The 27954-nt window shown below is 38.0% G+C and overlaps 1 protein-coding gene across 1 annotated transcript; it reads right to left on the bottom strand.

Moving 5' to 3' along the window:
• On the bottom strand, positions 1-26581 carry opn3 (opsin 3). The gene is made up of 4 exons (XM_057847514.1): positions 26209-26581; positions 11862-12181; positions 1008-1259; positions 1-636 (listed from the first exon to the last, which is right to left on the bottom strand). Exons 1-4 carry the CDS (start codon positions 26525-26527, stop codon positions 370-372), a joined length of 1158 nt encoding a protein of 385 aa, XP_057703497.1. The 5' UTR covers positions 26528-26581; the 3' UTR covers positions 1-369.
• Positions 26582-27954: the final 1373 nt, after the last annotated feature.

The following is a 27954-nucleotide window of genomic DNA, read 5'->3' as shown; positions in this document are numbered from 1 at the left end:
ATGGCTATATTTTGAGTTATTTTGAGGGTAAAATAAAATTAACTCTATTATATAAGTTGCACACAGACTACTTTTCATTGTGTCAAAGTGTCATTTTGTCAGTGTTGTCCAATGAAAAGATATACTTAAACATCTGCAGAAATGTGAGGGGTGTACTCACTTTTGTGATACATTGTATCAAGAGCCTCAAAATGTGGTCCAAGACCAGGAACTGTCTTGAGCGTTAGAACACTACACAAGATATATCACCACCTGCTGGACTGTAACCAAAACTCCCACACTGTGAATATTTGATGTTAATTTTGCCTTGAAATTGTAGGACAGATCCTGAGACATACTGCTGTACAGGATGAGAAGTCTCTTGGGCGATCAAAGAGGCCTCACTTGAATTACATTACTAGAGGACTCTGCAGGGGACGTGACGTCGAAGCAGTGGAAATCATCGCTGGTAATCACAAAGACGATGGAGGAGGAGCTGAAGGTCACCCTCTTTTTGGGTCTCTTTCTGCTGCCGCATGAACTCGAAACAAAAATGGGCCTGATGGGGCGTTCGACCGGAGCCAGGGGGCGCTCTTTGAAGCTGTGCTGCAGCCCAGACAACCTTGAACACAGCAGCTGCAGCAAACAGCGGCGAAACTGTGAGGCAAGTAGGAGGACAGAGATGAAAGTCTGGTGCTTAATGTGACAATGACATTCACCCGCTCATTTGTATGCCAAGCACACCAGACATCTCTCTCAGGATAACAAATGAAAGTGACAATTTCCCACCCACATGCCATTGTGCCTGTTTACTTAAAACATCTGGTGTGCTCTGTTTTTGCGTCAAACACAAGTGGAGAACAAATAGCGCTTTTAATGAAATGACATTGATTTGGTCTACTTGAAACTCAAAGGAAAAGGAAAATAATCAGGAAAATGCAAGAGCACAACGTATTAAATTAGGCTGGTGCTTCAGCATTTGAGGACTCATTCAATTTATAAAAGTTGATGAAAACATGACTACCAACCTTTATGTTCATGAATACATAGATGAGGGGGTTGTAGGCTGTGCTGGACTTGGCAAAGAAAGAGGGGATAATGGCCACAGTTGGCGAGACCGCGCTCTTCCTGCCGAAAGCCACCATCATAGACACGACAGCGTAGGGCGTCCAGCACACCAGGAAGCAGGAGATCATGAGAAGGAACATTGCGGCCACCTTCTTCTCATATCTCAGGATCTTGATAATCTGAACTGTCTGAAGATCCTGGATGGAGCGCAGCTAATGAAAAAAGAGGAGAAACCAAGAGTTCGTTTTTTTATTTTGGGAAGAGGTTTAATGCATTTACACTGCAAGCACATTATTGTACATTAACTCATTGGCTGCTATTGAGGGTGATATGTGTTCAATCCATTTTGCTTGGCAGAGTCTGGCAGCAAATAATCCAGCTCTCATATTAATTCACATTGATTTTAATGTTTAATCAGGCGTGATGGTGGCGCAGCTGGTTGAGCCGGTCGTCCATTAATTGACGGATCGAGGGAATTCAGCTCCTGCTTGTGCCCATTGTTGTTGTATCCTTGGGCAAAGTACTTGACCCTACTTTCACCTGCGCAAATTGGCTGCCTCGCTTCTGTCAGACGGCCCCAGGTCAGCGATTGCTACAGTAGTAGCATACCACCATCTATTGTGGTGTGAAAGAATAATACAATGCAAAGAGTCTTTGGCTAGGTTAATACTGCAGGTCTTCCATAATGCACGATTCCGATTTTTTTTTTTTTTTTTTTGTCATATCTGTTTTTTTGGCGTGCCCATTCAGACAGCCTTTGTCCATTGACGCGCTGAGCAAACTGACCCGCCTGAACAAAAGCATCAAAACAAATGACTATACATGCTGGCTGTGTGTCATTCCAGGGTGATCATATTTTGATTTCCAAAAAGAGGACACAAATAACAGACATTTATAATCCCCGTTTAGTCTTATATTTAGGGCTGTCAAACGATTAAAAATTTTAATTGAGTTAATCACAGCTTAAAAATTAATTAATCGTAATTAATTGCAATTTAAACCATCTATAAAATATGCCATATTTTTCTGTAAATTTTTGTTGGAATGGAAAGATAAGACACAAGACGGATATACACATTCAACATACTGTACATAAGTACTGTATTTGTTTATTATAACAATAAATCAGCAAGATGGCATTAACATTAACATTCTGTTAAAGCAATCCATGGATAGAAAGACTTGTAGTTCTTAAAAGATAAATGTGAGTACAAGTTATAGAAATTTTATATTAAAACCCCTCTTAATGTTTTCATTTTAATAAAATTTGTAAAATTTTCAATCAAAAAAATAAACTAGTAGCTTGCCATTGTTGATGTCAATAATTACACAATGCTCATTGTGCTGAAACCCATAAAATCAGTCGCACCCAAGCGCCAGCAGAAGGCGACAAAACACAAAAAAACACAATTAACAAGTAGACATGACACTGCTGTCATTTTAATCTGTTTGAGCGGGGCATGTGCGTTAATTGCGTCAAATATTTTAATGTGATTAATTAAAAAAATTAATTACCGCCCGTTAACGTGATAATTTTGACAGCCCTACTTATATTCAAAGTTTATATGGATTGATGGAAGTCATGCACGCACTGTGAGTGCGTCAGTTTGCCCCGACTCGGCCACGTGAGCAATACTGAAATACTGCTTATTTGGCTCACAGAAAGAAAACCGAGCATTATCAGGTTGATCTTTTTTAAAGGTGCACGATAATTATCGGTCCGATAATAGGAATTATGACGTCATCCCAATACCTCCGATAACATAATTTATTATCGGCCCTTTTAATAATATTTTTGGCACGGTGTCGGATTGGGATTTGTTCGTTTGTTTCCACTCCTGTTTTTTCCGGAGTTTTGTTACTGTCTTTGTTTTGTTCATAATTATATTCATGTCCTCATGAAAATTCTGCTTCAGTCAAAGGCTAATCTAAGCTGAATCAACCACTAGTATTTTTTACCTACAGGTGTTCAAAAACTCAGGTGAATATACATTGAAAAATTGTATATATTATCGGTTATCGTATCAGTATCGGCCTTGAAGAGCAGGAAGTTATCGATATCGGTTTCAAAAAATGGATACCGTGCACCCCTAATCTTTTTGTTCATTTTGTTATTTTTTTTTTTATGACTGTTGTCATGCCCGCCTCCTGCGTAAAAGCCGAGTTGTAGCTAGGTGATAACGCTAATGCACAGCTATCGCTGCCGCCCTGCCTGCCGCTCTTGCTCTTTGCTGATGTGTAATTGCTGCATGAATTCCGACTTGGGAGATATTACAGTTCAGACCGCCGCCAGATTCTGGAAAAATGTGGCCCAGATCGCGTTTAAACAACATACGAAAGTGACCCCGATCGGATTTGAAATGGTACAGTTCAATGCAACTTGTCCGTTCAAATCGTCAATTTAATGCCTACTCGAGTCGTAAAAACACCCAAAAAAAAATCGGATTCATGTATTAAGACCTGCGGTCTGAGCCTAGCCTTCGAGTGTCTCGAAAAGCGCTATACAAATCGAGTGGATTATTATTATTAACACAGTAAATTGTTTTAACATTCGATCAGTCGCTCACTTCAAATGGACTGATTGGACTTCTAACGCTGTTAACGGGAGCCAAAGAGTTAACATAGATTAGTATCTTCTTAATATTGCAGTAAAAATGTAATAAAAGTCTGCTAATTACCGTATTGGCCCGAATATAAGATGGTATTTTTTGCATTGAAATAAGATTGAAAAAGTATAAAAATATTCGCGGTCTAGACATTATACCCATTCACGACGCTAGATGACGCCAGATATCATTGAAGTGTTGTTCTATCACGACAGATCTCAGCTACTAGTTTAACCATTTAATTATTTTATTGCAATGTTTTTCCTTATTCAGATTTGTTTCAAGACTACAGTTACAGTAAGACTTCTTTTATAGTTAATGCAGTTATTGCAATTTTGATGTTTTATCACAATAGATTGGTTTATTTACATTTCAAAAACCAGAAGCCATTCATTTACGAATGTGACTGCACTTTAATTTGCATATTTAAATGTTCAGAAAATAAGATTTGAATGAGGCAAAATAACATGCTTTTTCCCTCAAGCATATTGTTATAATTATTTGTTTCAGATGTACTGTAATTATTTTCTGTATAAAAATTAATTTGGTGTTAAAAAGTCTTTTTTCAAACTTGAGTCTTGAAAAAGTGGCTTATAATCAGGGCCGTCTTATATTCAGGCCAATACGGTACTACTTTTGAAGTACTTATTATTTGGGTTGGGAATCTCTGGCATGAAGCTGATTCGATATGTATCTAGATACACAGGTTACGATTCGATTAAAAAACGATACATTTTTAAGGCCGAGCGATTCGATACGATTCGATACAGTGGAAGAACGATACGGTTCGATAGAGTGAAAACGATACGATAGTAAATATTTGTTGTGTGTGTGTGTACAGTATTTTAAACATATAAAAAGACCACATTTCTAATATAGCAAAATTAAACAACAAAATTTCATACCAACGTTATGTTTTATTTTTTTATGAAAAAAAATAAAATAAAAAATAAGGCTTACTATATGACTGTCATTTTGTTGGACGGGATTGATAATAAAATAAAACTCCAGTGACAGACAACAATAGAGTGCAGTAATTCAATTACTGTATTTCCTGGTGTTTTTAACACAAGAGGTAAGTAATTTAAGTGCAAACTTTCAACGTAAACATCTTACAAACAAAAAATATTAATTATATGCAGCAGTTCTAGAAAAAAAAGAATTAAACCTGCTAGTGTTATCATAGATAAAAAATAAATTATGCTTTACGACTGGTATAATTGGGGGAATAAAAACATGGCATTTTAGACAGACAGGTCAATAATCATTACTTTAACCTAATAAACAGCAAAGTCATTCACTTATGCCTGTGCTTCCTCATTTTTTATTCCTCATCACTGTCCATATCTTTTTTGAAGGGCAGACTTTTCTTGAGGAAGATCAACTAATCCACATGTTCATGTTTAAGTAGACTGCGTTTCGTGGAAATATATGCTCCCCTTTCCACCATTGTAGTGGGTTATTTTTCAGGGTTAAAAACTCACGATCTCTGTACCGCTCCACACTTCACAAAAGCTCTGTCCTATGCGAACAGATCTGGTAGCCTTCATCACTTCAAAGTCCGACTTTTGTTTTCCTGGGTGCACTGAAAATCAATCGCTGCACGTCGCTGGCATCGGTGATCACACTGTCCATTGTTTTGGCATGTTGCTTCGTTGCCACTACTAGTTTCTTTTTGGGCTGTGAAGAAAATGCTACGGAGAGTGCGTTACAGTGGTTTCGTTAGCTCTCGCGTTGTTATGACACGCCCGTGACGATCAGCTAATTAGTAGCGGTTCTGCCAAAATTCATGGGAAGTTGAGGCAACCACGACTGTGAGTAGTGCTTGTCTATATTATATCATGCGTGCGGTCTCGATCTAAGTGCGCTGTGTTGTGAATGACACGAGCGCAGCATGTGAAGTAAAAGCTAAATTATTATCATATTAATCAATGCTTCTTTAAAGCAGAAGTGGGAGGAGGAGACTGGGACCACTATATCGGATAATCGGTGGAAGCAGATATGCAAACTGGTTCATTCTTCTTCAATTTGTGCTAAACATGGTCTATTGCAGTGCAAGGTAGTTTTTAGAGTACATTACACCAACGCTCGTCTTGCAAAAATTTACCCCACTACCATTGACAGATGCAATAGATGCAAACAATCACCCGCTAACCACACGCATATGTTCTGGACATGTCCTAACCTTGCTGGTTTTTGGCGCCAGATTTTTGACACTCTGGAAAACGTGACTGGCACAAACTTGGCAAACGATGCATGTATAGCACTTTTTGGCTGCCCTCCCCTATCTCCCACTCTACCCGCGCCAACACGGCATCTAATCGCTTTCACGACCTTATTAGCGAGACGTCTTATTTTGCTTAAGTGGAAACATGCACTTCCTCCATCATTCAATAGTTGGCTCAAAGAGGTTCTGACTCATTTAAAGTTAGAAAAGATAAGACTCTCTCTCTCCGGCAGGGAAAATATTTTTCACGAAACCTGGCAGCCCTTTAGAGACTACCTGGATGGATTAATAATCTCCGCAGAATAGCAACCAGATGCCCTGCCCCACCCTCTCCCCTCTTAAATTCATTTTGAGGCTTTTTTTTGTTTTTTTGTTATTATTTTCTTTTTTTCTCTCTCTTTTTTTCTCTCTCTCCATATTATTCAAGCCTACCTACTGTGCTACGGTATGCTCGAATGGTGCGTTTTAAAATTTCCATTACTACTATTTTGTTTTTGTGTGTGTGCGTATGTGTGGTTAGTGTAAAATAGATGAGGACTTGCTCTTGATACAGCCAAACATAACTCCTGTTTTGTTTTTTGCTTTTTCTCTCTCATGGCAAAGACAAAGTGTTTTTATCAACCTATCTTTTGTTAATATTATTATTCTTTTTTTTTTTTTCTTTTTTTTTTCTTCTCCTATCTACATCAAATGTGCCATGAAAAAGACTATCTGATCTGTTATCTCAGATGTGGCTGAGAACTACTAAATCATGTCAATGTATTCCAAAGCTCAATAAAAAGATGTATACAAAAAAAAAAATATTAAGCAATGCATTGAACTAGGCATTAGAAGCCGATTCTTGTGCTCGCGATAGCCGAATTCTATCTCTACTATCGGTTCATTGAATATTTAATGGCTAATTACTGTCGAATGGTAACTTTACTATCGATACATCTGTATTTCTCACCTGTAAAACCGGATATCCGGTCGTATCGGTTTATCGTTCTCAAGCTTACTTATTATACAGTATGCGATTCATCGCCATTAAACTCATGCGATTAATCACAATTAAAATGATTCACCATTGCCCAGTACAATTAAAAAAAACATAAATGAAGAAAAGATAAAGCTATGAAAGCTATTATTTTTTTAATATGTTTTTTCCCCCATGGTGCTGATATTAAAATCTTCTCTATCTACTTCACTTGCTTTTAAAGATTTTCATATGGCCACTGTTAAATGCTGTGACGTGGAATTTTTAACTCACACCTGCCAGAGCTTCAGGGACTTAACAGACAGGCCGGAAGCTTGCAGCCGGGAGGTGTCGTTACACTTATACAAATGCTAGTGGTACTTATCAAACAGCCCACACCGACATTATGCTGCAGGTGACTGATGTTTCACTACTTCAACACTTACCATGCCAAAGCAACAAATTTCACAGATTTGCTCGATAAACACACAATAGAGAGTTCTAGCAGAAGTCTGCCAAGTGCTTTTGGGAGAATTATCAAGCTTAACACAAGTATTTAATTGTAATCGGTACAGCCCACACACTTGTCCTTTTATTAACAGGCGACAGACGAAAAAAAAAACCCTAGAAGGCACAAAAGCTTCTTATCATCAGGCTAGAGCGGAAAGGCAGCAGTCCGTCAGTCACTGAAGGTCGCAGCTCCGTTTTATTACATATAAAGTATGCAATGTGTGCGCTGTATAGTCAGAGCAGGAAAATGATGAAAATGTCATGTAACACTGATTCCAGCTATTGCAGCTTGCTGGTTCAAAAGTATAATTCAGTAGCTCATGGAGCAACAACTCAATTAAGACTTTTTATTAGTAATAAGCATTTGAGTAAATGTCCTTAATGATTAATTCATTGACTCAATACTCTGCTGGTCGCATCCAAGTAGATCACTCAGATTTGCCTCAGTTGCTTCAAGACAGTCAATCAATCTTTGCAATCAATGCAATAGCTAATCTAATATTACGCCCACTCGAGTCTTTTTCTGAGGATTTAGCATTTGCACATTTTCATCTTGTCTCGGAAACTCCATTAAGTCTGTTTGCATCATCAAGTTTGAAATGCTTACCCACTGGAAGAGAAAAAATACAGGGCTAAGTATGGTGAGCTATTGATAAAACTAAGCAACACAATATTTAGTGTTTCAGGTCTGTCAGTTTTTTATTTCTAACAAAATTTTAAGTGCAAAATCCAATAGTGATCTCTGCTATTCTTTATCACATCAAGTTTTTGAACTATAGGATGTCCATTTCTTCAAAAATATGAAATCATTGTGCTGAACATACAATATGTGTTTGTTTAAAATATTGACATACAATGAAAAATAAAAGAAAAAAAGTTATAGCTAGGTCATGTACCGTAATTTTCGGATTATAAGACGCTACTTGTTTCCCTCATTTTGAATCCTGTGGTTTATTGTCCAGTGTGGTTTATTTGTTGATTTATTTGATAAGACTATCATAATTATGACAAGACACTATCATGGGCATAAATGAATGCTTATGACATATGTCATTAAGTGTCATCCGGCAAATTATGTCACTAACTCCATTTATGTCCAGCTTGGATCATTTACATCCATTAAAAATTGAGATAATTTGCCAGATAACATCTCTCATAAGCATTTATTATTGCTCATTGCAGTTTCATATCATAATTATGATGGCCTTATTACAGTCTTATGGCACTTCTGTCATATAAATTGTTACTAAATACCATAACTAGCAATCAATGAAACAACTGTAACTGTAACTGAAGACATAATTAGCTCAGAAGATGAATTTTGATCGTTATTTACATCTGTAGCGCTGCAATGTATGCTAGGAGGCAGGTTGCATGAAAACAGTGTTGACAGCAGGTGGCAGCAGAGGTTGACTGTCATTATGTGTCATCCGGCAAATTATGTCACTAACTCCATTTATGTCCAGCTTTGATCATTTACATCCATTAAAAAGTGAGATACTTTGCTGGATAACATTTGTCATAAGAATTTATTATTGCTCAATGCGGTGTCATGTCATAATTATGATGGCCTTATTACAGTCTTATGGCACCTCTGTCATATAAAGAGTTATTAAATACCATAACTAGCAATTAATGAAACAACTGGAACAGTAACTGAAGACATAATTAGCACAGAAAATAATTTTGATTGTTATTTATAGTGGCGTGCGAAATTTCCGATTCTTAGATTATTCGCGATTCGGCCATGGAAGATTCGAGGACGATTCACAAATATCCAAATTCCGATTATTTAATTATACCAGGTAAAGTGGAAGTAAAACACAGTCAGCGCGGTCTCTGGGACGCAACGAGGAACGGACCGTGTGTAAATATCATGTTCAACTCATGTCGCTAGATAAAAAAACAATCATACCTGACTGCGGCTGACAGCCGCTACAAACAACGCCCAGTTGCTAGTTGCTACAAACATACGGCTACAGTAGATATCATATATATGTAGAACTAGATGCAAAATGACAGACTACGTCGGTGTTAAACAACATGTATTATTGAAAAGAGATGCGAAATGACAGACTTTCCGGCGTAAGTAAACAGCCGCCATCTTAAAGCAGTAGACCTCTCTAGAAGGCTCTGTTGTAGCGAACCTAATTAACTTTTTATCTAAAATACTCCTAAATCGGCAGAATCTTGTCTTGAATCTACCTTTAAATGATGAAATAGTTTTAAAACTTTGACAAAAGTAGACAGAAGGGAAATTATGGAATAATGGGAGCAGTTTTAACAACTGTAACAGTTGATTCACAACATTAAATTAATTGAATGTAGTTTAAAGCTGCTGATACAGAATGGGGACTGGAGTTTTTTATTTACTGTTATTTTTGTATATTTGTTTACTTTTATATGTAACTCGATACTGAAATAGCAGTTTGGTTTAGCCTGAGAGGATTTTTGAACAATTTTGGAACTAATGTACAAAACATTGAAAAAAAAAAAAAAAAAAAAAAAAAAGGAGGAGGGTGCATCATTAATCGTTTTATAATCGAATCGGAGCCTCTGAATCGTAATCGAATCATTAGGTGCCCAAAGATTCCCAGCTCTAGTTATTTACATCTGTAGCGCTGCAATGCATGCTAGGTGGCAGATTGCATGAAAACAGTGTTGACAGCAGGTGGCAGCAGAGGTTGACTGTGATTGAGTGTCATCCAGCAAATTATGTCACTAACTCCATTTCTGTCCAGCTTGGATCATTTACATCCATTAAAAAGGGAGATAATTTGCCGGATAACATCTGTCATAAGCATTTATTATTGCTCATTGCAGTGTAATGTCATAATTATGTTGGCCTTATTCATCTTATGGCACCTCTGTCATATAAAGTGTTACGAAATACCATAACTAGCAATTAGTGAAGCAACTGGAACAGTAACTGAAGACATAATTAGCACAGAAAATAATTTTGATTGTTATTTCCATCCGTAGCGCTGCAATGCATGCTAGGAGGCAGGTTGCATGAAATCAGTGTTGACAGCAGGTGGCAGCAGAGTTTGACTGTCATTAAGTGTCATCCGGCAAATTATGTCACTAACTCCATTTCTGTCCAGCTTGGATCATTTACATCCATTAAAAAATGAGATAATTTGCCGGAGAACATCTGTCATAAGCATTTACCGTACTTTTCGGACTATAAGTCGCACCTGAGTATAAGTCGCACCAGCCATAAAATGCCCAACAAAGAAGAAAAAAACAGATATAAGTTGCACCTGAGTATAAGTCGCATTTTTTGTGGAAATTTACTTGATAAAATCCAACACATAGAATAGATATGTCATCTTGAATGGCAGTTTAAAATAAAAATACAATAGAGAACAACATGCTGAATAAGTGTACAGTATGATAATGTTACATGATGCATGAACAACGAAATGCGAACGTGGCCGGTATATTAACGTAACATAGCTATTAAGAGTTATTCAGATAACTATAGCATAAAGAACATGCTAATAAGTTTACCAAACCATCAGTGTCACTCCAAAACACCAAAATAAAATGTGAAATGATATAATAATGTGTTAATAATTTCACACATAAGTCGCTCCGGAATATAAATCGCACCCACAGCCAAACTATGAAAAAAATTGCGACTTATAGTCCGAAAAATCTGGTATTATTGCTCATTGCAGTGTCATGTCATAATTATGTTGGCCTTATTAGTCTTATGGCACATCTGTCATATAAATTGTTACGAAATACCATAACTAGCAATTAATGAAACAACTGGAACAGTAACTGAAGACATAATTAGCACAGAAGATGAATTTTGATTGTTATTTACATCTTTCACGCTGCAATGTATGCTAGGAGGCAGGTTGCATGAAAACAGTGTTGACAGCAAGTGGCAGCAGGTTGACTGTCTCCCCCAAAGGAGAAGCGACGGCCAAATGAAGCTTTTTTTGAAGCGATGAAGCTTTGCAGCCAAATGGTTCAAATGGTGGTTCATTTGTTCTTAGGACAGTCTTATGATGCCGCTGTCAAATAAAGTGTTATCGGTTAATATATTGGGTGTAACTATCCTATAATACAGTGAGGACAACTGCGGCTTATAGTCCAGTGCGGCTTATCTATGAAGAAATGCCGTTTTGTGTCAAATTTGGTGGGTGCCGGCTTATAGTCAGGTGCGCCTTATAGTCCAAAAATTACGGTAGTAACAACATCAAGATCATTTTTGGATTCTTCACCCAAACATTTGTTAAACATCAGACTTAAAGCAACTTTTTTGTTTTAAAATTGTTTGCGAGTGTAATATATAAACCACTTACAACAAATATATTTTTGCCCATTTGGTGCTTCATTCATCCATTTGGTTTCACCTTGTTAGGACAATCCATTGTGTTCTCTGTATAAGAATTTTAATGAGCCATTCCCATTCACAACTTTTTGCAACTGATTATTCTGGCTCATTCATAATTCATATTCTGGTGTCACATCAGATCAAAGGTATATTTGAATATCTCACCATTTGCACTGTGTAGAGGATGTTCCCGTAGCAGTAGACCATGATGCCAACAGGGACGAAGAAACAAGCCAGAAGGAAGAGGAGAATAAACGAAGCATCATTTGGGTCCTTCGATGCCCAGTCCAAGGAGCATCCCAGTCGGTGGATCTCCAGAGTGTAGCGGTTCCAGCCCAAGAGAGGAGCTCCGGTCCAAGCCAAGGAGTAAAGCCAGATGTGGGCAATGGCCCGCCACGCCCAGGGAAAGTCCACCACCTGGGCGTGGACCACCCGGATATAGCGCTCATAGGCCAGTGCCGCAAGCGTCATGATTGATACGATGCCTGGCAATGGGAAAGCAGCAGACCAGATATTTTAACCAGGGTCAGAAAGTAATCCTCTTTGCGGCATTTTATTCCCACACATGCTTTTGTTACCAGTTTAATGTATAGCAGTGGTTCTCAAAGTGTGGCACAAGTACAACCAGTGGTACGTGGGCTCCCTCTTGTGGTATGGATAAGATTGACTGAAGTAACCGTTCAAACAACACTTCAGTTGAATTCAATTTAACTGATTCACTGACACTGACGGAGATACATGTTCAGTCCAGTAGCGTAGTGCACAAATGTTATTTTTAGACCGTGACGTCACCATTGTAAACCGGAAGTGGGTCAAGATAGAAGCGCCCTCACATACAAACCATGTTAGAACTGCTTGTTTTCTGCCGGTAATCTTTCAAAAACGAACATGCCGAGTAAACACTGCTGCTATGGAACTTGTAGAAACAACTGTAGACATTTAAAAAAAAGTGTAAAGAATGGATCAACTTGTTCGGAAGTCCAAAAGACCAGTTTAACGCCAGCAAGGTGAAGCCATTCACCTTCATATGCAATGAATGTTGGGGGCCATGGTCCTAGTGAGGATGAAGAGGTAAGCCATTTTGATATTTTTACTTATTTTTTTTAGCGTGCCGTTTTGCCGTGCTACTCCTGTCTGACAATTAATGACCTGAAAAAAATTAAAATGGTATCTGACTGCCACTGTTCTTACCTTTTCTGTTGTAAAAACAACGATGGTAAGGCGGAAGTGTAAATAAATTATAGAATTAAGATTTGTTATTAATGAAAAAATTAAAAGTGTTCATTGGATGTCACTGAGTAGCATTTGCAATCGCTATACCAAAATAGCAATGTAAATTACCCCCAAGAACGGTCGGAGACATCAGACAACCAGAGGATATAATATATAAGAAAGACAGGGCACATTGTGGTAAAGGGTAGATTATTGAAACAGGAGAATGTCATTGTCAGTGGCGTAAGGCAATGCACACAAGAAAAAGGTGGCGATAAAAAAGCTACCTCTGGATGAGGTCGGCACTTTTTCCCGTCTTTTTCAGCCCTCGCCACTCAAGCCATCTCTTTAACTGAACATTTGTATTTGAATTTGGCACCAGGGACATCATTTTCGGACAGAATTGGTAGGTTTAGCGCAGCATACATCTCGTTCGTACACTATTTACATTAGGGGTGTGAAAAATATCGAAATGGTGATATATTGTGATAATTTGTATCCCAAAAGGTTATCAATATGCTCCGGCCAGAAATCGAGATATCATTTTAAAAAGGTGTCAATGTCTAAAATTAGGGCTGTCAAACGATTAAAATTTTGAATCGAGTTAATTACAGCTTAAAAATTAATTAATCGTAATTCATCGCAATTCAAACCATCTATAAAATATGCCATATTTTTCTGTAAATTATATATATATTCTGTAAAATAATTTGTTGGTATGGAAAGATAAGACACAAGATGGATATATACATTCAACATACGGTACATAAGGACTGTAGTGGGCATTTCACTCTACTGTCATTTAAATCTGTCTATGCTGTCCTCACTCCAAAGCGTCTACTTTTTCCAAAGCTAGACAGCTAGTGAACGACACCTTAATAATCAGACTTCTTCCTTTTTCATCTGATTTATTAATAAAATGGCCTCAAACCACTGTCCTCTTTAGACCGTAGTGAAACTACAAAAAAAAAAGTACACAAGCATTGCATTAGCAACAACGTTAGCTTAGCACGCTATACAGGTTCACTAAACATAAACAAAAAGCGTCTCATACAAAATATATAACATTTCGCTTACTAACATAATATGTACATTCTTTACAACAACCATACTTACGGACAAATCTTGTCCAAGGATCATATAAGCACAACATTACAACGTAGGCGTCAGCCCGAGACGTCGTGCAGCCATTTTGAACTGGCAAGAAAGCAATAAACCATGTCGCAAAGCGACCACAAGAGTTTGCTGTTAGACAGCACAAAAAACCTTGCTGTAAAACTTACCAAAAGGCAGAATACTGTCTGAGCGGGACATGTGCGTTAATTGCGTCAAATATTTTAACGTGATTAATTTTAAAAAATAATTACCGCGCGTTAACGCGATAATTTTGACAGCCCTATCTAAAATATAAATAAATAAAAAGGAACCAACAAGTTGCTACCAAAATCTTCTACCATAATAGTGTCTTTTGACTCTAAGGCTGCACTAACGGTGCTCGACGCCCAATCCATTTAGACTGGGAACGTTTGTTCATTCGAAACAAGAGTATTCACAGTCATTCTGTCCGATTTTCAGGGCTTTTACAGGTCACTGGCTGTTCATTTTAGGGCATTTACAGGTCATTATCTGTTGAGTTTGAGACACTGCCTATTCATTTGGGTGATTCCCAGGTCACTTCCTGTTCTGTAACTAAAAATAAACAGGAAGTGAGTTCAAGTGACCCATAAAATACCCCAAAATCAACAGGAAGTAACTGAAAATTCAAAGGTAAATGAACTTAAATGGCCCCAAATTACTTTAATTAATCATTGCCTGGCATTGGCTGCCACTGACGGCTGTAGACGTTCAATCCGTTTGAAGTGGGAGGGATGGCAGCGAATGAACGTTCGTTCATTCGCTGCCAACCTCCCAGTTCAAATGGATTGGACGTCTACTATTGATAAACTCTTTCCAATTCACAGCAGAAGCTTATTTTTCTGTTTGTTTGTTGTTTCGTCAGCTTTGTATCGCAAATCGTATCGCATGGTGCGGAACCAAGAGGTTCCCACTCCTAATTTACATGCATTTAGCATTAGGGGCAAATGTGAGTTTGACCCACTTAGAAACAGTTGCTAACGTCATGAATATTATTGAGCAAAAGTGACATGCTGAGTGCGTTACGCCATTTGACTGGGCTGTGGATGGCAGCCATTAGGGGTGTGGCAAAACATAGAAATGGCAATATAATCATGATACTTTGTATCCCAAAAGGTAATCTATATGCTCCTGCCAAGAATTGATATATTGTTTTAAAAATGTGTCACTGGTTAAAAAAAAAAAAAAAATTACATTAAAAAAAAAAAAAAAAAAAAGGAAGAAGAACAAACCTACTAGTTTCTACCTAAATTTTCAACTAGAATATTGTTAACTCAATGGCTGCCATTTACAGGGCTACACATCCAATCCATATAGACTGGGAGGGGCAAATGAACGTTTATTTGAAACCAGAGCATTCGCGACCAGTCTTTCCCATTTTCCGGGCATTTATACGTCACTTTCTATCAATTTTAGGGTAGTGGTTCTTAACCTGGGTTCGACTGAACCACAAGGGTTCAGTGGGTCAACCGAATGAGTTCGGTAAAGGTTAAGACACGCAGGGCACTATTTTTGGATGCTGACTAAATCTAGGCAAAGTGGCGTCTTCTTCACAGATTTTATTTCAAATCTTTCAACTGCTAGTCCTCGATATGAAGGGAGGAAAAACTGGTTTGCTCAGTGGAAGGCTGACTCAGTTGATATGAGATAGAACAACAGACCTACAGGTAACATGCACTGCGTTCACTTTAAAAACAACAACAGTTGTGTCTCATTTTACAAAATGTAACTAGTATGTGAGGCAAGGATGTGATAGAATGAGGAACGTCGACATTAAAACAAAAATAGAAACAGTGAAATGAATCAAGTTTAATTTCCTTTTCCAACGTGAAGAGCAAATCAAAAGGCAAAATTATTTTTTGTAAATTCACACTGTTAATTGGATTTGTAAGAAGATTCGTGCTTATTTTCTTTTAACATAATGATGACTTTGTGTTCAAATTTGGCAAACATTTTGTGCAGGGTTTATCATTAAAATTTGACATCATTTGAAATGTAAACACGACAGAAACTGGACACACGGTCAAGGTTAAAGCAACCAAGCAGGTTAAATGTTAAACAACATGAGATATATTCCTCCAAATTTGAATGAAATATTCTAAGATATGTGCATTGGGCCAAAACACACACATTTTGGCCTGTTTAAAAACATGCTGTGTAAATGAGAAGAAATTTGAAAATTCATTTGGGTTTTAACTTGCCAGCTTAGATATGTTGATTTTGAATTTGAAAAAAACTTTTCTTCTTAAATGCCCCAAAATCAACAAGAAGTGACTGAAAATCAACACTAAATGACTTAAAATGCCCAAAAACTAAACTTCTTGGTTTCTTGCCATTGTCTGCCATAAACAATCAATCTGTTTGCCAACTGCAAAAGATTTTTATTTAAAGTTGCTATATTATCATTTTTCCCCACACTCAGTCACTCACTACCAACCATTTCCAGTCAAAATGGATTGGGCGTCTAGTGCCGTCAATGGCAACCTATGAGTTAACGATGCCCAATTAAATATCTTTAGATCCTTGTCAAAACTGTCACAATTCATTTATCTCCTTATTAATGGATGGAACGCCAAACTGATGTCAATAAACGGACAGGCAAGCCGCACAGGGAGTCGTCAGGGCTCAAATTCTCACATTGAATTCCAGCAGGGTGGATGTCTTTTGCAAAAAATGACAGCTATTACAGCTGCAACTCTCCTCTGTGACAGTCAACGACCTCCACTGAGTGATACTTCGGATAAGGTGTAATGATGATATGGCATATTTGTCAACAGAGGACATCTTTCCCCTACTCTGGAGGACACGGAAAAAGGATAAGTCTTGAGTTAAGTTTGTTTTGGTTCACAGCAAGCAACAAGGGTTATTACTAGGGTTGTTCCGATCATGTTTTTTTGCTCCCGATCCGATCCCGATCGTTTTAGTTTGAGTATGTGCCGATCCCGATATTTCCCGATCCGATTGCTTTTTTTTTTTTTTTGCTCCCAATTCAATTCCAATCATTCCCGATAATTTTTCCCGATCACATACATTTTGGCAATGCATTAAGAAAAAAAATGCTTTCTTTCTGTGAGAGGGATCCACGGATAGAAAGACTTGTAATTCTTAAAGGATAAATATGACTTTGTATATTGTGACTAAATATTGCCATCTAGTGTATTTGTTGAGCTTTCAGTAAATGATACTGTAGCTCAGTACTTCTCAAATAGTGGGGCGGCATGTGACCTCGGGGAACATGCTTTTTTTTTTTTTCAGCCGTACTGGAATAAAGTGTACTTGCGCATCCACTCAGTGGGTGGCAGTGGCGCTCTCATTTTCAGAGTGCGTGCAGTATTTTTGAACTAAGGAAGAGCACTCATTACACAGAAAACAAATATGAAGAGCAGTGCGCCGCCGCCGTTTTCGAAAGCCGTTTTCCGACCCGACTCACTCACGCAGCGACCCACTGTCTTGTCCGGTTCTCACGCCGCCGCCCAATAAGTGCCATTTTCGGCTTGGGATCGTCACGACGACCGCCCTCACCTACGGTTCTACCTCGGCCGCCGAGAATGCGCTTTGTTCGTGCCGTTTGCCTTTTAGCTTTGACTTTTAATACTGTGGGGTGATGAGGAAAGACTGTTTACTGTGTCTAAAAATAATTATAGCGGACCGCCAGAAGCCAAATCAATTAAGACGCCACTTAAAGACATTCGACCCCAATCTCATTGATAAGCCGCTTGATTGTTTTTCAGCGAAAACGTGCCGAATATTGCCAACAATCGTCCTACTTTGTCAGTGTTATATCAGTAAACCAGTGAGCATTGTTAGCATGCTCATTGCAAAATGACTCCACACCATTGCAAAGGAGGTAATACTGAGTGTGAGCAGCAAAAATAAAAACTGTCCTTCTGTCCAAGGACACTCTTTTTTTTCTTTTATTCATTTTTGTTTTTTCGGTCAAATTTTTTGGCATATTGTCCTCATGAGTGAATGTTTCTAATCCATTTGAATTTGTTATTATTTCTTGATTTTATTACATTTTATTTTTCTGTATCAAATGGTCAAAAATGTACCTTGAGTGTATTTTTACAGTTTGAATGTGACTTTTTTTTTTTTTAAATTCAGGCAAATTGATGCACGTCAAGTCTTCTCTGTTACAAAAAAAACAATGTTAATAAAGTTATACTTTATTATAAGTTGATCTATGTTACTTTTTTAGAAAAAAAGGACACAATATTAGGCAGATGCGTATTTATAATAGTAATAATACAATACTACAGTAATAGACAATACTATTTACAGTGGTGGCAGAGAGTTTGGGGGGGCGCGAAACATTTACGTCTTGCTTGGGGGGCGTAGCAGAAAATAATTGAGAAGCACTGCTGTAGCTATTTAACTGCCCAAATGCATGATGGGAAGTGTAACCATGACTGTGCGTAGTGGTACCAATTGATATATCTTCTCTGCGTTGGGGAATAATATAGGGTGTGAAAAAAAAGATTAACTACTACCTTTCTTCTCCACATTGCTTCCCATGACATTTCTAATTATAGGGAGAGGGAATGTAAGGCTTTGGCCAATTAAAACAAGGCTCCAAAGGCTGCCAAAATTCACTCTACTCATTTAACGCTGCCTTTTAGCTCTATAAATAGGTAAAACGGCGCCATTACAGATTGAACGCGACAATGCGTGAGTGGGTCGTGCAGCGCATGCGTTAAATATAACATGATAAATTTTTACAAAATTAAATATCGCCGTTAATGGGATAAATTTGATAACCCTACCTTAAGCCTAAACTGAAGACTCTGGATGAGTGTAACATATTATGTCTGTAACATTAAATACAATTAGAAAACGATTTAATAAAAAAAAAAAAAAAAAAAAAAAAAAAAAAATATATATATATATATATATATATATATATATATATATATATATATATATATATATATATATATATATATTAGGGCTGTCAAACGATTAACATTTTTAATCGAGTTAATTACAGCTTACAAATTAATTAATCATAATTAATCGCAATTAATCGCAATTCAAACCATTTATAAAATATGCCATATTTTTCTGTAAATTATATATATATTCTGTAAAATAAATTGTTGGAATGGAAAGATATGACACAAGATGGATATATACATTCAACATATGGTACATAAGGACTGTAGTGGGCATTTCACTCTACTGTCATTTAATTCTGTCTATGCTGTCCTCACTCCGAAGCGTCTACTTTTTCCAAAGCTAGACAGCTAGTGAACGACGCCATAATAATCAGACTTCTTTCTTTTTCATCTGATTTATTAATAAAATGGCCTCAAACCATTGTCCTCTTTAGACCATCGTAAAACTACAAAAAAAAAAGTACACAAGCATTGCATTAGCAACAACGTTAGCTTAGCACGCTATACAGGTTCACAAAACACAAACAAAAAGCATCTCATACAAAAAATATAACATTTCGCTTACTAACATAATATGTACATTATTTACAACAACCATACTTATGGACAAATCTTGTCCAAGGATCATATAAGCACAACATTACAACGTAGGCGTCAGCCCGAGACGTCCTGCAGCCATATTGAACTGGCAAGACAACAATAAACCATGTCGCAAAGCGACCACAAGAGTTCGCTGTTTGACAGCACAAAAAGCCTTGCTGTAAAACATACCAAAAGGCAGAATACTGTCTGAGCGGGACATGTGCGTTAATTGCGTCAAATATTTTAACGTGATTAATTAAAAAAATTAATTACCGCGCGTTAACGCAATAATTTTGACAGCCCTAATATATATATATATATATATATATTTAAAAAAGGCATGTCCGATATTTTTTTGCCGATTCCGATACTTTGAAAATGACGTGATCGGACCCGATCAAACGGCATCATCTCTAGTTATTATACTGCAAGAAGACTTTATTATGCACTTTTTGAATTTGATGAAGCCAAGTAGAATTATGTCAAATTTTTAAACCAATATTGCTGTAATATTATTTTCTGTTATATGTAGTAGTTTTGCAGCATATTAACTATTTCATTGCCATTGACGATGATCTATGTCCAATCATTTTTTTCATTCTTCTGTTATGAATTTAAAGTGCTTATAACACCAAAAAGCATGTTTATTTCATATTTCACGCTCTTTTATGCTCCTGAATGAAATGGACCGGTTGGATGTGTGTGGAAGCGATCGTTTTATATATTCAACTTGGGAATCCCGTGCCATGAAAATGAGTGACTTCCGGATTTAGTCTCGGGTTTAGGACGGATGCAAATGTGACGTCACCCGGGTCAGCATCTCACAATACAGCACTGCTTTATAGCATGCAGTTGGACTGCAGATTCAGCTGATTTTGCGGATTAATTTGTTTATTTTTTGCATTATGCCAGTCAAACGGCTGCAGGTTTTTGTAGCTGCACCAGGGAGAGGCGTGTGAGCCTTTTTGGGTTTCAGAAAGTTCCCGTTCACCCCGAGATCGGCCAAAACAAGTGTGCGACAACTGTGGGGCCATTGGACTTATAAGGAAGTGAGTAAACATCGTTTTTGGTATTGTGTCAAATATTCGGATCATGGCACACGCTTTAATACGGAGGTGGCTTGCATTTTGTGGCTGACATGCTCCTTGTCAACCGAGAAGGCAACTCGGCCGATGACCGGCGGCTTTTCGCACACCCTCCTATACTCGGCTTATTCCCCTTTTTGTGTGCCCGGTGTCCTGTCAAATTTTCCACCCCATCAGAAATTGCAACTTTGTGTTAAAAATGGCCGTGAATACAAGGATTACAAAGTAAACACTACAAACTTTCTTTAACTAAAGGAATATTTACTTACGTTTGATCATGGATGGACATGTAGAAAAGTTCTCCTCAGACACATTCTGCCTTATTAGCTGCACACAACAACTGCACGCCGCTCTCTCACTGTTTACGTCTTCAACGTGTTTTTAAGCATTAATTTACGCCATATTTGTGTTGACCATGTGGCAGCTATGCGCACGTCGGCTGGTTTGTCTGGAAGTCATTCTCAAGCTGCTTCCCCGGCAAATGAGCTCTCCTACCTGCAGCAAGGGAACGAGTCCGACGAGCTGTAACTTGCTCGCCACCAGGCGGGTTGCCGATCGGCGAAGACAATCAACAACCCCGCCGCCGTGCAAAATGATCCTGGGTAGTTTTGTGTGATTTTTCGCTTCGAAGACCTTGAAAAATCACTTGGTTTGGGTTAGCATGTCGGCTAGCTGTCACGCCTCCTGGTTTGTTCACGCTCTCCGAAGCCAGGACAGGGAAATGACAAAAGCCGGACTAACTCCGGTGGCATAAAATATCATTCGGGAAAGTGCAAAAAGTAGACAGTTTTGACCATTATGGAGTAATTTTGCCATGTTGTACTGAATAAATGCATTTTTAATATTTCACATTCCATTTAGCACCAGACTGTTATTGGTCATCAGCATACCATTTATTTAGCAATTGGGGAAAAATACCTAGATAAAAAGAATATCCTGTAAAAATATTGGAGTAAAGAGATTAAAACAATGACATTTTGCCGCTCTTCGTCGCATTTTCCTTGTTCTGAATAATTCCCCCTCAATGGGCTGAATTCTATATCAGATGAAATATGACCCTGCCGACGTCATCCTCCTGTTGGGGATGCTAGACGCAGGGCTAAAGATTCAAAGACTAATTTTTCATCACCTGCGCTTTGCCAAATTGTTGTATATAGTCAAATCGTCTCAAAATAGGATTCTAATTCATATAATAATGCTATTTAAGACCTTTTTAAAAATCCTGTCATACGCTCTTTAAATGAGTTCATCCCTAGTAAACGTCCAGGGTTGGTCAAGCCTTGCGCATAACCCCCCCGGTGGCCTAAAATGTCATTGCATATAATTGACTTTCCAATATATAAGGTTAAAATTGACACTGGTGGTAAAATGTTGTCTATAAAAGTTGTAAAACAATAAAAAAACAGCAAAAATGAATGAAACGAACAAAAAAATTCTTTTTATAATGGGTCAAAATGATTTTTCGAACAGATAATGTGACTAGCACCTTAGAGATGGTCATTTGCTTTATTTGCATTTGCTTGCCAAAAAAACTGCACCTGAGTACAGAAGAGGCAAAATGGATATATGCAATTTTTTCAAACCTAACCTTTCAAAAGCGACAACAACTACTGAGCGAGAATCAAGGATTGAAGATGTGGACCATGAAACACCGGAGAACACCGCCAAAATGGTGAGCGGAGTTTCAGTTTGCGCCACTCAAGATGTTAACCCACAAAAATGATGGGAGACAACACCAACAATAACACGCTAATTTTCAACCTATTATTACCTATTATTATAAATGTTCCTGGCTGGAATATTTTGTCAAAACGGATGCCGTCAAAGCTGACCGAGTGGAAACACAGACAAAGAGCTTTTTCCATTGAAAATTGTTATGACTAAATGCTTAAATCCCTGTATTCTCTATAGATATGGATGTAAAACAATATTGATTCTTGGTTAAAAGCAAAAAAAAAACAAACGTGCAGTTAGCATTTATTTTACGTAAATATTGCGATCTATGATGCTCGTCAGTAAGCAAATTAGAGGCCGCCATATGTAAACAAAGAGCTTTTTCCGTTGAAAATCCTTGTGAATAAATGCTTAAATCCCTGAATTATATGGAAGTAAAACAGTCTCGCTTCTTGGTTAACAGCAAAAAAACAAAAACAAAAAAAAAACAGGAAGTTAGCATTTAAAGAGCGCAGATGATGAGAAATTAGTCTTTTAATCTGCCGGTTAGCCACGCCTACCATTATAGGGCTTTAGCGCACCCAACAGGTGGATGACGTCAGCGGTACACTGGGCTCATCGGTTTTACTATTCAGCCCATTGAGGGGGAATTATTCAGAATGAGGAAAACGCGACGAAGAGAGCCACAAAATGTCATTGTTTCAGTCTCTCTACTCCAATATTTTTACAGGATATTCTTTTCATCCAAGAATTTTTCCCCAATAGCTATATAAATGGCTTGAGAAGGACCAGTCAGCCCGTCGAGGGGGTACTATTCACGACGAGGAAAACGCGACGAAGAGAGCTGCAAAATGTCATTGTTTCTGTCTCTTTACTTCAATATTTTTACAGGATATTCTTTTTATCCAAGTATTTTCCCCAATTGCTAAATAAATGGCATGGTCATGACAAATACCAGTCTTGTTCTAAATGGAATATGAAATAATAAAAATGCATTTATTCAGGACAACATGGCAAAATTACTTCATAATGGTCAAAACTGTCGGCTTCACCTTTACTGTCGCACCTCCCGAACGATATTTTATGACACCTAAATCGGACATATGTCATTTCCCTTCCCCGGCTTCGGAGAATGTAAACAAACCAAAAGGCGTGACAGCTAGCCGACATGCTAACCCGAACCGAGTGATGTTTCAAAGTCTTCGAAGCGGAAAATCACACATAACTAGCCTGGATTTATTGACATGACGACTGGGTTGTTGATTGTCTTTGCGGATCGGCAAACCGCCCGGCGAAGAGCAATTTACAGTTCGTTCCCCGGAGGAGGGTGGCTGCAGTTGTTGTGCAGCTAACGTGCTGCTAATGTGCATGAGGAAAGCTTTTTACATGCCTATCAATGATCAAACATAAGTAGTCCTTTATTTAAAGAAAGTTTGTAGTGTTTACTTTGTAATCGCTGTATTCGTATTTGACATAATACAAAACAAGATGTTTACTCACTTCCTCGTAAGTCCAATGGTCTCACAGTAAATATCCACGGTGAATGGGAACCTTTTGAAACTCCAAAAAGGCGCATACGCCTCTCCCTCATACAGAATGATTTTTCTGCAGCCGTTTGGCTGGTGTGATGCGAAAAATAAACATATTAGTCCGCAAAATCAGCTGAATCCTTCGTCCTCATACGCAACAGTACGCTGTATAGTGAAGAGGACGTCTTCTACCGTAGACGTCACAGCGCCTTCCTCCTCAATGCACTCATTTTCATGGCGCGGGATTCAAAAAACTAAATAAATATAGCGATCGCTTCCACACACATCCAAGCGGTCCATATCATTCAGGAGCATAAAATATTGCGTGTATTATGAAATAAACATGCTTTTTCGTGTCACATGCACTTTAAGCAAATATCTCGAATGTGCTACTAATCTTTAAGTCACTGTGGCGGCCCCCTTAGTACAACAATGAGCTTTTTGCGTTGAAAATTCTTGCGAATAAATGCTTAAACTGAATTCTTTATTGATATGGGCGTCAAAAAGTCTTGATTCTTGGTTAAAAGCTAAAACCCCGGCAGTTCGCGGTATTTTTTTATTTTTATTTTAAATATTGCGAAGTATAATGCCAATGCTGTAGCGGCTAATTTCTCCCAATGATTTATTTCACAACGTTTCAAAATGCATGCATGGTACGGAAAATATAATAATTACCTTGAATCCCTGAACAAATCACTCCTGAGACAATCCTTTCTGTTTGTATGCAGTACAGCTTTCATACTTGTTCAACCTAAATCCGGTGTTGTGACCAACTGCTGATAAATGAAGCGGAGTGTGTGACGGCCCCCCTTCGGGAAGGCGTGACGCAGTGAATGGGGAATGTGTCACGTCAATATATTTTGAAGTCTATATGTTCTTCACTAGGTATGACAGGAAAAAACGCGTGCGCTCACACACGCACACACACACAGCTAAGATGCCTGTATGTACGAGCATGGGGTAAGCTATTATACGAGCATATATCTTGTATGTTGATTTTATTGCTGACACTACGTTTCGGGGTCATCAACATCTTTGTCCCGCCTGCCACAAAAGTCAAACTCCGCCTATGATTGAATGTCTATCAATGTGTTAAACACGTTGTTAAATTCCTATCTTTTGTAAGTTATCAATAAAAATAAAATTTATTTTTTGTGGTATACTCATGAGACTTTAGACCAAGACACTGTGAATTGCCATTTCCCAACAATTTTTTTTTAATTGCTTTTCAATAAAGTTTTAACTACCACCAACATTTACAACATCTAAAATTGGAAAAGAGAGGAGATCATACTCCACTAATGACATTTCTCATATTGAAACCTGCACTAAAGCCAGACTCGTCCTCTCATCTGAATGTGGGCCAAATACAGGACATTTCAAAGTCACTCCATTGATGAACCTTTCAATTTATTGGATGAAAAATGTAAATTAGAGATCCAGTTTTGGCCAGCTTTTCAAGCATTTACATCTCATCTGCGTGTGTTCGAAATCCTAATCACATTTCAGTTTTTGGACAAAATCATTCTTTTGATTAGTATAAAATGTAAATTAAAACAAAGAAGCAACCAGCACATAGCATGATTATTCTGCTTATAACAGTTTGTGGTAATGGTCGCCTCATCGCACATCAATCTCGTGGACTATAAATCCAACTGCCTGGATGGATCATTCAAGACCACTCCTGTGTATTCATTCACACTTCACCGCCTCACTGGAGGCAAGATGAATGTGTCAAATAGCATTCCAATGCATGAAGCAATACACTGCATGAAATTACGGCAATAACTTATTATACCATTTTCTATGCACGGAACATTCTCTGCTCCATGCATACATATTATTAATAAAGCTCCTGAAGGTCATTTTCAGTGTGAGGTGGAGGCTAAACCATTCACAATACTGATTTTATGAAGATGTGCAGAGACCTTCAGGTCTTTTATTCCAATAAACAACACCCTGCGCAAAAATGTTGAATATTTCAATGTCAAATTCTTTGAAATTATATAATTTGGTTTATATTAACACATCACAATTATGTTGAATCGCTGTTTAGCTTGGTGGTTAAATAGTGTAAAAAAAAAAAAAAAAAAAAAAAAAAGACATTAAGTAAAGGCAAGGGTTTTTATTCTTTTAACTAGTGGATTCTGTTCATTATATCAAACTTGCGTCATTAAAAAAATATATATTTCGATGACTCCCCCCCCCCCCTTTTTTTAAAGGCATTTTTTGACCTTTCAACACAAACACCAACTAGAATATTAATGGAAATCACAGTCTATAAAACATATTCAAGATGTGATTAGAGAGCGGTTATACAAGTTATTTAAAGATGCAACAACAATCAAGAAATGTGCCTAAAACATAATAAGAACAGAAGATATTCAAATGTATCACTTACCGAATAAACTGTTACTGAATCCGTCCCACACGCATGTTGCGTGGCTCCAAATCCAGCCTCCTTTGACGCACGAAATAAATGTAAAGTTTATTCCGAGGACAGAAACCAGCAAATCGCTCAAACTTATGTTAACGAGCAACAAATTAGTCGGCGTCCGAAGTCTTTTGAATTTGCAGTAAAGTAAAATAACAATAACGTTGTTGCAAAACCCAAACGCTCCGATGGTTCCGATGGCCACGGCGAGAAGTTTGTAGGTACCGACGGCAAATAGGTAATGTTCGGCGCTTCTCTCGGTTCTGGTTTCATTATAAGGATTCATTGCGGGGAAGAAAACGTGGATTCTTGCATTATGGTGGTTTAGCTGTGCGGCTGGAGCGCGCGTCCTGGACTGTGCACATAACGAACAGCGCCGCGCTGCTCATTCAAACATACCGACCAGACGGAACGCCTACCCAGAAAGTGGGTCAATGTACCACTGTCACTTGACAGTGATATTACACATTAGACTATTATTGAAAGTCGTTTGAAACGTTTGCCTTTTGAGGAAAATGGACAAATCCTCTTCTCACTTACCAACTATTAGTGTCCATCTGTCAACCTTTTAGGCAAGGGTGTAGGTTTGCATAGGGACGGTAGGGACGCAACACTACCAACTTTTCAGAATGCTCAAATTGTCCCCACTAACTTTTAAGCCACCTTATTTGCTTCATTTAATGACTTCAGTGATATACAGTGGGGCAAATAAGTATTTGGTCAACCACCAATTGTGCAAGTTCTCCTACTCGAAAAGATTAGAGAAGCCTGTAATTGTCAACATGGGTAAACCTCAACCATGAGCAGGGCCGGCCCAGCCTATACGCAGACTATGCAGCTGATTAGGGCCCCTGACAACTTGGGGGCCCCCAATCTGGCAATTGTTTAATTTATATTCTATTTTGTTTACTACAGTTTGCTTTATTTGACTTTTGTGAGTTTTGATACTTGATTACAAGCCTAAAAAAATAAAAGTTCTTCCTTAACTTCTTTCATTCCTCTTTTAGAAAAAGGTTTGGCGCTATACTGTAAGAACTGGGGTGAGAAGTTTGAAGTATGCAGTGCAACAAAATCTGATTAATATACAAAATATGGACGTATGGCTTGGATTGCATGTATGAGTTTCACAGTACACTGTGACGAAATGGTGGGCCAAAAATATGGGCCATTTTGCATTATTTTGCTTAGGGCCCACAAATGGCCTGGGCCGGCCCTGACCATGAGAGACAGAATGTGGAAAAAAAAAAAACAGAAAATCACATTGTTTGATTTTTAATGAATTTATTTCCAAATTAGAATGGAAAATAAGTATTTGGTCACCTACAAACAAGCAAGATTTCTAGCTGTCAAAGAGGTCTAACTTCTTCTAACGAGGTCTAACGAGGCTCCACTCGTTACCTGTATTAATGGCACCTGTTTCAACTCATTATCGGTATAACAGACACCTGTCCACAATCTCAGTCAGTAACACTCCAAATTCCACTTTGGCCAAGACCAAAGAGCTGTCGAAGGACACCAGAGACAAAATTGTAGACCTGCACGAGGCTGGGAAGACTGAATATGCAATAGGTAAACCTGGAGGTGGGAATCTTTGGGCACCTAACGATTCGATTACGATTACGATTCAGAGACTACGATTCGATTATAAATCGAATATTGATGACCCCGCCCCCCGCTATTAGCTGCTTTTAATGTTTTGTACATTAGTTACAA

The sequence above is a fragment of the Corythoichthys intestinalis genome, chromosome 10 (genome assembly GCF_030265065.1).
Source record: "Corythoichthys intestinalis isolate RoL2023-P3 chromosome 10, ASM3026506v1, whole genome shotgun sequence".
Classification (NCBI taxonomy): domain Eukaryota; kingdom Metazoa; phylum Chordata; class Actinopteri; order Syngnathiformes; family Syngnathidae; genus Corythoichthys; species Corythoichthys intestinalis.
Note: the sequence above shows the minus strand (reverse complement) of the source record. Positions and strands in the feature narration are given on the sequence as shown.

Bases quoted from the DNA above. Each gene is read 5' to 3' on its own strand.
- opn3 (XM_057847514.1), bottom strand. From the start codon at position 26,527: ATGAATCCTTATAATGAAACCAGAACCGAGAGAAGCGCCGAACATTAC. The intron at 1,260-11,861 runs GTGAGATATTCA...TTTTTTCATTAG, and splicing joins TCCTCTACACAGTGCAAATG to CTGCGCTCCATCCAGGATCT. The intron at 637-1,007 runs GTTGGTAGTCAT...CTTGCCTCACAG, and splicing joins ATGTATTCATGAACATAAAG to TTTCGCCGCTGTTTGCTGCA.